The sequence below is a fragment of the Fusarium proliferatum genome (assembly GCF_900067095.1).
Source record: "Fusarium proliferatum ET1 genome assembly, contig: FPRO_scaffold017, whole genome shotgun sequence".
In the NCBI taxonomy this organism is placed as follows: domain Eukaryota; kingdom Fungi; phylum Ascomycota; class Sordariomycetes; order Hypocreales; family Nectriaceae; genus Fusarium; species Fusarium proliferatum.
In genome coordinates, this window is record NW_022194806.1 from 415,339 (window position 1) to 427,749 (window position 12,411).

The window sequence follows — 12,411 nt, forward strand, 5'->3', positions numbered from 1 at the left end:
TCAAGGTCGCCAGTTCCAATGCCTCCCCGCTCACTGGCTCAACTTCGCTCAGCGTTTTACCAGCCTGCATCAGCTCTGATCAACCCACTGGCTGAGTAACAGTCAGCGGCCACTCGCGTTCCTATGTCTCGGCCCTCAGCGTGCTAGTTTCGTCAACCCTCACCCCCTCCCCTAAACTCTCACGAACGAGATAGCAACATGTGAGAGCTTCCGGAGTGTAAAAAACTACCCAATGGACTGAGAGTCAAAAGTCTCTAGACATTTTGTGATAAGGTTGAGGGGCCAAAAGAGGCTTCAGCCTCCAGGCCACAAAGGTAAAGAACACCAAAAAAACACATACGGGCAAAATACTCATCGCCCTCACTGTTGCCTAGGACAACCATTTTAGACATTAAGTGGCTGGGCCGCCTTCCGCGTCAAGTTGTAAGGGGCCTTGGGCTGCCTCCAGCAGCCAAAGTAGGTCTTCCAGGCTCTCACAGCACTATACTCTTACAAAACCTCAACCACAGTCAGCCTTAGACCCCTTTTTGGGACCAGGATCCCACTTTCAGTCCTTTGACGAAAATACTAGAACTTAACCATAATTGAATTCTTATATATTTAGAAATGCTACGCTCTAATATATTGTTTCTTCCTCCTAAGATTTAACTATACTATGGGAACGATCAATCCATATTGCTCGCGATCTGACACGCACGTACGTGGTCAGATGCACAAAAGAGTGAGTGACCGACCAGTCGTTATGCAGACTGGATCAGCCATGGGGCAACGGACCAATAAGGTAAGGATCACGCCCCTAATTTCTCGTTATCCCGGGGCGGGATATCCTTCTTCCCAGCGATAAGCTTATTTGTCATCTGGTGGGCGCTAAATACCCCGCACGCTTCTTTGGTTTTGGTCTGATCTTGGGCCTCTGGATCGCATGACACCCAGAGATCCACGTTTCCTTCACCTCACAAATGGATCAGACAACGAGAAGTCAGAAATGAGCTTTATCCGACAATTTAAAAGGTCAAAACCCGGCCCAGTGCCTGCCAGCGGCCCAATCAGTGATGTTGGGTTGACGTTGATTTGGGAACCGGATAATGGAAATACAGAAGTTGAGTAAGTATGATGTCTTCTTCTGAAAATAAGTCCCAGCCCTAGTCAAACTTGCACGTAATTTCAAGACTGAGACAAACTCGGCTTGATCACAAGGTTGAATCAACGATGAACTGTTTTTACAACGAAATATGACTGATGATAAACAGCGTGGTGTTTGTCCATGGGTTTACCGGCCACCCACAGAAGACATGGACGTTCCAGGGTAGTAAAACCACGACTTACTGGCCACGGGATAGAGTTCCACAAACTCTGCCAAGTGCCCGCGTATGGACTTTTGGTTACGATACCAAACTTGGCTCTCCCTTCCGACCAGAGAACCAGAACACAATCTACGGCGAGGGCAAGGAGTTAGTGGCAAGCCTGGCTGACGTTAGGCCCGCGAATGAAGAAAATGTTCCCCTGATCTTCGTTGCACACAGCCTGGGCGGTATCGTGGTCAAGCAGGCATTGCGATATTCTGAGAAGTGCAGGGAACAACTAGCAAACAGGAACCTTGGTCTCATTTATGATTCGGTAATTGGTATCTTGTTCTTTGGCACTCCACATGGAGGGGCTGATCCAAGAGGCATCAGCCATCATATTGTACAAAGCTTGGCAAAAATAGCTGGTGTGAGGGTAAATCCAAACACAATGGCTACACTGCTGCCTAGCTCAGCGGAGTTGGAACAGTTGCGCGATGAATTTCTTCCTTTGGTCAGGAAGAATCGTTGGACAATCACTTCATTTCAAGAACAGAGAGGAACACCGCTTCTTCATGGGAAGCTCGTAAGTGTTTCAAGTTTCCGAACCCTCACAAACTATAGTTTTAACCTTTGTAGGTTGTTGAAAAGGCATGTTCGTCCCTAGGAGACGTAGACATCGAACGCACGCGCGCCATGAATAAGAACCATGGGGATATGTGTAAGTTCTCGGAGGAAGATCCTGAGTATTCCAAGGTCGACCGCGCTCTCAAACATGCCTGGGAAAGCTGGACCATGGAGCTAAGAATGAGGTGATTACCATTTCCTAGTATGGTGAACTTGCGACCAGTTTAAAGGCTAAATGGCTGGGAAGCATCTCAGAAGATCAAAGAAAGCAACTCTTGTCTACGCTGTGGTGGTCAGAAATGAATGCTAGAGAAAATTCCATCGATTATACATCCGTCGAAACTGTACAATGGATCTTTGCCAGTCCGAAGGCCGCCTCACCAAGAACGAACCAAACGACTTCCAGTAATGGACAGGCTGCTTTGACAGGCACGGCAGGTCGTTTCTATCTCGACTGTGTCAAAGAACAACATACAGGCAGCTTATTACAACTCTGGCTGGAGTCAAACGAATCGATGTTCTGGATCCGTGGGAAGGCAGGATGCGGCAAGAGCACCGTCATGAAGTTCTTGATAAACGATCACCGAACCCCTCGATATCTCCAAAAATGGCAATCCTCCGTGCGGATACTTCGCTTCTTTTTTGTTGAAGTCAACACCAGTCCGCTACAAAGACAAGTTCAAGGGTGCTGCAGGTCTTTGTTATATCAAGTACTGAATTCAGAATGTGCTTTGTTGGACAAAGTCCTCCAAGATCACCCGTCTTTGGCAACAAAGCAATCTGAGAACGACTGGTCTGCAAAAGAACTTCAGGAGACTCTGACTTATATCCTTGAGAAGTCAGAAACAGCCTTTTGTCTTTTTATTGACGGACTGGATGAGGTTCCGAATGAACATCACGGCCTGGCAGTTGAACTGATGACGGCCCTGGCCAATATTCAAAATGTGAAGGTCTGCGTGTCAAGTCGCGAGGAGAACTCGTTATCAGGCCTATTGCCATGCCCATCGCTGCACCTGCAGGATCTAAACCGTCATGGCATTAAGGCATACATAGAACAGAGACTTGCCCCGCGCCTCAAGACTTTCGGTGATACACAAGATAAAAGCTTCTCTTGGAAGGTTCACCGTCTTAAACATACCCTGGTGGAAAAGTCTTGTGGTATCTTCTTGTGGGTTGCATTAGCTGTTCGCAGTCTCTTACGGGGTATGGATAATGGAGACTCGCTCCAGATTCTGTACCAACGGACGACTGAATTCGCCCCCAGTCTCGATGACCTGTATCAGCAGATGTGGTCTAGACATAATATGGACCAAGATTTATATCGAAAAGAGTCTGCTCAGATTTTTTGGATGATGCTTGACTCTCACCATGAGCCGAACCAGTGGATGACTACTTTCGTAGGCAACTTATTTTTGACAAATATTTCCCTTAGCAAGGAAATTTTGGGAATTCTCCGCATTGGTCGGCTGGCAACAATCCAGCAAGTGCAATTACTGTTTAAGAAGCACTCAAGATGGCTATCAGCGAGGAGCGCTGGGCTTGTCGAGCACCAATCACATATTTCGGCCTTCGTGGAACATAGAGCTAGTATTCCACTGGCTCTACCATTGTCAAAGCAATCTGAAGTCGGGTTTATTCATAGGTCCGTTCGCGAGTATCTATTGAATACGCCTTCTGGTCGAGTATTACTAGGTTATGATACCCGCGATCCTGAAGACAAGTGGCTGCGAATTCTGGAAGCTCTCGAGGGCACAGCGATCTTTAACATAGTCTACAAAACTAACATCTTCGCTGACTATGTGCGAATGATCCCTTTATTACTGCCTGAAAACATGGAAACTCAGGCTTGCGCCTCTTTTGCAGGATTGCTAGCATGCCATGTCGTGATTGGTCATGTCGGTGTTGACGACGAGCTAAGATTGCTGAACGACTTCAGCGAGATGTTGGGTGCTGTATCACAAACGGACTCGCTGCAATTGGCCATGTTCATATGTGCTGCGGCATATGGTGCGAGTCAATTTCTGTCACAAAGTCGGGAACGGATGTTGGCGACGTTGACGATCGACGAACAGAACGCAATCCTGTTCTCGGCTTGCGACATTTTCGAGACACATGAGGAAATAACCAGTATGATTCCCGACGACTGGATGAAATCCATGGATACACAAGAATATAATATCCTTACATTCAAGATGATTAGACGATCTATTGGCTCAGTCAAGTATATGCTTCTGGCAAATGCCGACGCTCAGGCTGTTTTCCCAGTTCTGGTGAAGAACAGTCTCGAGAAAACTACGACGCCTTTTTTGGCATTCTTGCGACGGCTATTCAAGGTTATTGCGAGTCTAACCTTTATTGACCGTTATTCAGACGAATTCGACGAGGATGAAACTTACTCGAACGAATTGAAGCTTCTCTACTTGGACATTGGAGCATGTATTCGAGTTTTCAACACTTTGCTTCCGTCAACTGGGTATATCATACTAGACAAAAATGATTATGGCGCATTCTGTTTGGATACACAACCACTGCCCTTTGACTGGAAGGTTGCCTTCGCTGTATCTACGAGATGGTTCGTCGAGTTCTTCCAAATTCGCGAGCTATTCTGGAAAGACCCATCTCGATGGCCTGAACACTTTGCAGTACACGACAGAGTACCTTATGTCAAGTGTATAGTGCTGGAAAGTGAGGGGAAAGGCAGGCGTTGCGAGAGAGCCCCCAAAAATATAGAAGATGAAACGTTGAGGGACGAGAAACTTAAGTTGGAAGCGGCATTTGAAGAGCTTCTATGGGATCGGGGCTCTTGGCGGCATGAAAGAGGTCGAATTTTTGCTGCCCAAAGTCGTGACCTTGATCGAAAGTTCGGTGATATTGTATGTAAGGTTTTGGACTCGCTCTATGAGGCCGGAAGCGAGAGACTTTCGACCGAATGAAAAGATGATGGTCTCGCTTCCAACTCACAGCGGACGTGTAGTATACCTGCTAAAATCTCTAGCTAAAAAAATAAGATATGTTAGTAAAGACAAGGGTATATGACCAGTAAAACCTGACTGATATGACTGCTGCATCTTTGGATCTAAAAGGGCGAAGCTTGATATTACAAGGATGCTAGCTACAATCGCTTTTATTTCTTTTAGTAAAAATGGGTGCCCCCTACAGTTACTCCAAAAGGACTTATTTAGCAATTGGTATTTAAAAAGGGCGAGGCCTTAGGGGTTTAGACTAGTAATGTCAGCCCGTTCCAAACGACCTTGAACGAAAAGACTGTATGTACTGAGCTTCAGGCGCCGCGGAGTGGATGCTCACTAGGTTCTCACCTAATGGAAGGGAGAAACACAAGGAGTGGTTCTCTCTTCGAGGATCTGGATGCCTAATCGTTGGCTAATCAGTTCTGGAGGGTTAAGCCATCGAATTCCATAAGTGCCATGTCATGAGATCAACTTAATATGTGAACTAGCACCAGTCAAGAGAACATTCGCACCCGCGCAAGCGGGGTTCTCAACGTCTTTAGAAAGACGCCTACGAAGCACGATTTAGTAATATATCAGCACAATGATTAGCAGTTGATATTGCAGTTTAGGATTCGGTTTCCTTCCATCGTCCGGTTCACTTTTTCACGAAATGGGGCGTAGTCGGTATTCGTGATCCTGAAAATGGACCCCTGGCCCCTGACTTGTCCCCTCGCTCAGCCCACCTCAACCTAAAGCGACAGGGGCTCAACTCCAGGAACAGGAAGGGATTTTGGTGTGCTTGAGTTTCGCCTCCGATTATCCTCATATGCACTGCAGGGTGTGCTGTGTACTATAGCATGGATTAATAGCTTCATCACACATCAACTAACCAAATATTTCACACTATCGGTATCCATTTAAAGGTAGAATGTGTACATGAGCGATCCAAATGACACCCATGGCCTTGAAATTTCATCCCCAGATATCTGATATCTTGCCCGCTTCCTGAGTCGCTACTACACCCACCTAATAATGTTCTCTGTATTTACAAAGACTCGCAGAATCGCCCATTGTAGACTATGAGCCGCTCCTGGTATAGCCACAACTAAATTTCGTATCCAATATACTGATAGGTTTCTCATCGACGTTATATTGCCTTAATTAGCAAACACCATAAGGTCCATAATCTTTCTCATTCCCTCCATAGACATCATTCTATCCAGTATCCCCATGAGAACTCTAATACCCACTCTTATCGGTGACTGTATTAATACTACTAGGGAAGTGAAGGCTAGGCTATGACACCGTGCCAGGGTACTCGCAAGCGGCACTGAATCTTTAGCCTGAGTTGTCAGGGCCTTCGGGACTGATCAACATAATACAAAGCTCGGGATACATTATTGTCAACCTCCGCGCAAAACCTGATAAAATGTCTTGCACAACACACCTAAAAACAAAACCATCAAAGCAAGGTTCAGTGAAAGTCTCCGTGAGTTTCTCTGGACCAGTCTCAAGGAACAATATTAGATGAGCCTCAGCCTTTTGAATGGAAAGCTTCAAGTAGTACAACGCCAGTTCTCTGTGAGTCAGGGTCGTATGTTGGTGACGTTTTAGATGGAGTGAGGTTCAGGACAGCCCGTCAGAGTCACTAGAACTGCTAAGCATATCTTCGGCAACAAACACTTAGAGTGATATCATTAAGAAAAGCCTGGTTGCCTCTGTAGGCTTACGACATCCAACAAGAGACCTAATGCTACTGCTATCAGTAGTTGTACGTGGTCGGTCGCTTTTTGCAGCTAACTTCAGGATGTCGCATATAACCTTCATTCTGCTCGAAGCTCAGGATCCTGTTTACTGGCTTCTTTCGACTATTCAATCAGGTCTGTTACTTGTAGTAACCCGCTTGCCATGGTCATTGCCATCTCGCAGAAGGCAATGACGATAACAGAATAGAGTCTATGCAAGCTTCAATCCCTCAATCATGGTAGCTACCAAGACCAGTCAGTCCTAGTTCATCAAATTGTGATCCAATGTATTACTTGTGTTGCTTCGGCAGCACGGGACGCCGGATTCGGTGTCAAGTTCTGTGAGTCCGAGATGATTCTGTGGCGCCTGAGCTTGATCAGGATTTTGTTGCTGTCTTCGAATTCATAGAGGAGAAGAGTTGAGAGAATCGATAATAAAGCAGGAGTATTGGCGTTTAGAAGTGCTTCTAATGTAATGAGAAAACGCGTTTCTTAATGGATAACGGAGACCTGCTTCCTCACAATGATCACTATGCGTGAGCCAGTGTATTTACATCACCATCTTACCTCTTCTAGGGTGACTTGGGACAGTTATGATCTTTTGTGACAACAATCCTGCATCTTACAACGTATCGGGTCGCCTTTCTTCTACATCTCGTACGCGCTCAGAATACCTTACGGGAATGAGAGCTCAAAGCCATGCCGACCATGATAAGACACCGCTCATGCTGAGAGGCTAAATCCTAGCCGAGGCAAATGCCTTCATTAAGTTTGACTTGGTGGGATATTTGGCAACACATCGTGATCGCCAACCAGTTTCTGAGCACCAACCAATGAACCAAGCCTACACAATGAAATAGAACGTCATTCTTTCACTTAGCACATAGATTATGGCGAAACTTGAATGAATTCAAAAGGTAGATGTTTTGTTGGCGCATTTCATGTATAGAGTCTGGCCGGCCAGCCTTGCTCCTATTGTCCGCATCACTCTCGGCAGGATGGGTAAGGTAGTGTGTTAGACAAATCTCCAACAGATGTAGATAGCTACAGCAGGTGAAACCAAACGCCGGTGTGGCCCAAGCAGGGAAGACGGTGTTGATCAGTGGGGCGTTCTAAGTTACGATGTCAGTCTCCTCGATCCTTATATAAATCACATTTCCGTCTTCCACTTCTCCTCATCGGTATTTGAGTCCGAGCCTGGTTTCTTGCACCCAAGACTTAGAAACCAAGCTTTGTATCCTTTTGGCACATGTCTTGGTGAGGACTCGTGTGATTGATCTTGACGCTGACTTCTTCTGTTGATGAGACAATGTTGCCCTCTGTGACGGCTCTTCTTTAAAAAGGTCGTATGATACATAAACAGCTACCCAATGACCTGGCCAATATGCCCAACTATCCAGTTTCTCTTTCAAGGTGTACCATCGATAGTCATCGCCCAATATCCTTCTCCCGATAGCTTGTCTGAGGTCCTCTCTAAAATCTCTCAAATTCTACTGAGTGACCATGTCGTCGTTGATACCTGAGCACTTTTCATCGAGCTCTTTTACCTCCTCTTGTACCTCAGAGATTCTTGCGTCATAGCCTTCAAAGTCGACTTTGTCGTTTTGTTGTTGGAGGGCTTCAATCTCCTCTTCTGCTGTTTTGATTCTCCTTCGCAGATCCTTTATCTCCTTTTGTGCTGTGTCAAATCTCAACCGTCTGACCTTCCGATGCAGCCATGCCTACGCCTGGCCCTGGTCCTCGTTTTTTGGTCATCGAGGGCTTTTTCCAGTCGTATCTTTTCTTTTTCCAATGTAACCACCCTTTCCTGTAGCTCTTGCACTTTTTGACTCTCCTTGAGCTTCTCCTCCTCCTAGGAAGTCTTCCACAACTCGAAGGTGGCCATCTTTTGGCTCAGGGCTTCAAGAGTCTCAGCCCGCCGTGCTTGTCTCAATCTCTTGGTCATTTAGCTCTTGCCGTGGCTTTTTCTCTTTTGTGTCGTTATGTTTAAAGAGGATGATGGCACGTCATCGTAAGCAGGTAGTCCTTCCGACTGCGAAGGAAAACGAGTAATCTGGGTACCTTGACCTTGATGTAGGCTCTGCAGGTCAAGCTGTCTTTTGCGAGTGGATCGGTATCGGCCCCCATCTATTGCATTGCGGATGGAATTTAGCCCAGCCTCATGTGAATAAGTATGATCGATATACACGGAGAAGAATTTAATTTGAGATATCTCGCGAATAAAGTCGAGAACAACACCAGATTGCGTCTTGCCTTGGACCGGCTGTTTCTTCGCGTGCAGAGGAATAAGGACCGTAATGTTCTCATTGAGCTTAAAATCGAGGCCAAGGACTTGAGAGCTCAGTTTTCCCCTTGAGGGTTGAGAGATTGTCGCGAGGACTTGAAAGGAAAAGGTCTCTATGGTCGAGAGCATGCTCAAAATGAGGGACGAGAGTCTAGGTGTTTTCTTTTCCGTGAGTTTGAGATGGATAGGGACCCGGATTTCGAAAAGGGAAGAAGTGTTATCGATTCGTGTCTTGAATGTCAGGCTGCTCTGCATTGGATCGGGATCGGCCAGGTACTTGAGGTTATCACCACTTGGCCAGCCGACGACGGCGGCCGTAGAGATTTGAGTATTTGTGTCTAACATACTAGTTGAGTCGTGCAGAACGCGGCTATGTCGTTCAGGTAGAAGTGAGAGCGAATGTAAGATTATGTTTACCTAAAAGCGAGTAACTCAGTAAATTGACTTCACCTTGTAGGCAACAATAGCACACATCGGCTCAGGGTGGAGGGTTCGCCGTATGGCTGTTCTAAATCTAGCCACTTAGATGTGGCGCCAATCTGCCACTGGCCCAAGATGTCACATGATCGCGCGTGCCCTTGCTGCCCCGTAACGCGACTCAGGTTCATGCCCCTCATCTCTCTGCCCCTCCATCTCCATCTCCAACTCTCCCTCATCACCAAATCTTCTTCCCCTTCACAAGCACACAGCACAAGTCCAAAGACCCGGTGAACCGCCACTACAGGCCGCTATAAAATTCCGACTTGTACCCCATCAAACGAGCGCGATGCCTCCTTTCTTGGAACAACCGGGGCACTGTAGACGGGGCCTGGTTCAGCGCCCGCCGGCTTTGATTCGGGGGCCTGACGCTTGATCTTGCCGGCTGTGATTCGGGAGTCAACAGGTTGCCGGCTGGTGTAGTAACTGATTTGATCTTTGATCCCCTGGGCTGTGTGTGCTATATTGACCAGGTGCGTCTACACTCTTATCATCTGGCTAACTCTATACAGGTTTGAACGTCATCTTCTCTGATTACTAGCGCAACTTCGAATTCCGACTTCCCTTCTGCTTGCTGCGAGAACCTCCTCATCGCCTCGAACCGAACTCGCCATTTGACCTTAGAACACAATTGGGTTAGCCGATAGCCTAGGAAGCAATACCGCCAAAGTCGAAGCCCGCGACGCTTTAGAAGCAACAATGGATTGTAGGACAGCACCACGCCTTTGTATGTGCCGCTGTCCGATGCCAGCGGCTTTATGTCTCGATCGTGCTGGCTTCTGCTGCGAGCTAGGGCAGCACCTTATTGGTGAGGTGCCTGGGTGCCATCCATTCTCAGAGCTAATGTGTTCGGTAGTTGAGCCGTTCGACATCTTGTCCAAATCCCTTTCCTCCTCTCTATTCTCCCCTTTACACTGTTAGCGTCGTCGCCACCCAATATTCTTTCATTACCGACACAAGTTCCTTGAGACTCCCACGGTAAAGGGCTGCGGACCGCCCCCCAAACAGAACGACCAACGGGCTCCACGACAAGCCGACTTGTTTAGCAACCAAGCGTAACCCACAAATCTATACACAACACTAGTCACAACCTTTCGGTCGTCCGACTGCTCTAGTTATCTGCCCGTGCCCCTCATGACCCTGTTTTCGAATCTGTCCTACCTCTGTGTAAAAGGGACGCTTCCTTCAACATGCTCTCAGAATGCCACTCGCTCGTCACATCGAGGGTCGCCACGCTTGTTCGATGCCACGATCGCACAAGGTTAAAGTACAACAGCTGCATGTCAACAGCACAAGATTTCTTTCCCCGCCTCTCAACACCTCCAATATAACGAAGAGCCAAAGCTCGCTTCATCGCTCTCACTAGCGTGTTCGCCGTCTGTGAGATCTGCTACATCAGGCTCGCGATAATAGTAATGATCAACAGGAACAAGTCAGGAGATCATGTAAGAAAGTCTGCTTGAATCGCACATCGATTCCACGCACACGGGTTCCTCGAGACCGACCAACCTCCCCAACATTACGACAAGTCATCGTTGGAAAGCTCTACAACATCTCGGCGTCGGCCAAACAAAGTCCACAAAGCGGCGCTTGGCCGCCGACCAGCACATCGCCGACAAAACGACTTGGTGATTTACCTCAGTCTATCAGACCTTGGTAATTGATGTACAAATAATCTTCCGCACAATAGTAACAGTCTCCTTGGCTCATGGCAACGGCATCGCCTGTGCGAAATAAAACGTCTCTCGCCCAAAGATTCAGAGATAATATCATAAGATAGCTATCAATCGAATGCGTATTGCAACATCTCAAACTTGAGACCAAAGCAGACCGATGCCTCGTTCCCACGTGACAACTTGTCGTCCTCACGCAACGGTCACTTCCATACAGATATACTCAGTCATGCTGATAGATTGACTACTATAGCAAGCAGCATGCTAAAAGTTCTTTTTGCTATATAGTACTATAAGGCTAATCTCTATATAATTAATAAGGCTAGTAGCTCTTAAAAACTATATAATATTATATTAATAAAATTATTATTTTTAATAAAATAGAAAATAAAATAAGTTCTAGTTTTTTAATATTAAATTTAATAAAAATATTAGAAATATTTTTTATTATATTTTTTTATTTTAAATAACTATTAAACTTTCTATTATAACTTTTTAATATAAAATTCTAAATATATATTTAAAGTATTTAAAGCTATAAATAAACTATCTCTACTTTAAATTACTACTTCTTTATTAATATTACTTTAACTATTCTTAGATATAAGGTTAATTACCCCAGTTTAAACCACTAATTCTTTACTGATATCACTTTATTTGCAGTTCTTAGATATAAGGTTAATTAGTTATATGCCCTGGCATATATATTTAATTAGTAGATCTAGTTATTATTAACTTTAGGTTAATTTAGCTTTTACTAACTAACTTATATAAATAGAGTTAACCTAATTCCTTTAAACCTTTAGTCCTAAAATCCTGCTATTACCCTATATTTATCTAACTCTATATATAGATATACTATCCTAGCTTTACTCTTATAGTCTTAAACTATAACTAGCCTATTATATTAAAAGTAATATCCCCTTTACTATAATAACCCTTTTAGCTATATTAAAAAGCCACTTTTTATATATATTTAAGCCAATAATAGCAGTAAGGAAGGCAGCCTAGTCTAATTTAAGGGGATAACCTTCCCTTAAGTCTTTCTCTAGATCCTTTAGACCTAATAGCTTATTATTAATCTAGTTTAGATTAATTAAGCTAAGATAGCCTATATAATAGATTAACCTAATTAGGTTATAATTAAAGATAGCTATTTTAATTAGATTAAATTAATACTTTAATAAGAAGTTCTTCTTAATAGTAGCTGCTATTATATAGACCTCTTTTAGTTTTTTCCTATTAGCTTTCTATAAGGCAGGCCTAATAGCTATATTAAGATTATAGCTAATTATATAATAGGCCTAATTATATAGCTATAGGCTATTTTATATAGTAGGTATTATATTAATAGTTATAATTAATATTAGC

The 12,411-nt window shown here is 44.9% G+C and overlaps 3 protein-coding genes across 3 annotated transcripts; 2 read left to right on the forward strand and 1 right to left on the reverse strand.

The window, feature by feature from the left end:
* Positions 1 to 985: 985 nt before the first annotated feature.
* FPRO_15917 (uncharacterized protein) lies at positions 986 to 4,843 on the forward strand (the record flags this gene model as incomplete). Its single annotated transcript, XM_031224839.1, has 4 exons — positions 986 to 1,104; positions 1,251 to 1,869; positions 1,923 to 2,095; positions 2,134 to 4,843. 4 exons carry the CDS (start codon positions 986 to 988, stop codon positions 4,841 to 4,843), a joined length of 3,621 nt encoding a protein of 1,206 aa, XP_031090058.1.
* Positions 4,844 to 8,551: 3,708 nt separating this feature from the next.
* FPRO_15918 (uncharacterized protein) lies at positions 8,552 to 9,235 on the reverse strand (the record flags this gene model as incomplete). The annotated part of the gene is made up of 1 exon (XM_031224840.1): positions 8,552 to 9,235. The coding sequence occupies one exon, from the start codon at positions 9,233 to 9,235 to the stop codon at positions 8,552 to 8,554; it is 684 nt and encodes a 227-aa protein (XP_031090059.1).
* An 831-nt stretch (positions 9,236 to 10,066) lies between these two features.
* On the forward strand, positions 10,067 to 10,288 carry FPRO_15919 (uncharacterized protein; the record flags this gene model as incomplete). Its single annotated transcript, XM_031224841.1, has 2 exons — positions 10,067 to 10,175; positions 10,224 to 10,288. 2 exons carry the CDS (start codon positions 10,067 to 10,069, stop codon positions 10,286 to 10,288), a joined length of 174 nt encoding a protein of 57 aa, XP_031090060.1.
* Positions 10,289 to 12,411: the final 2,123 nt, after the last annotated feature.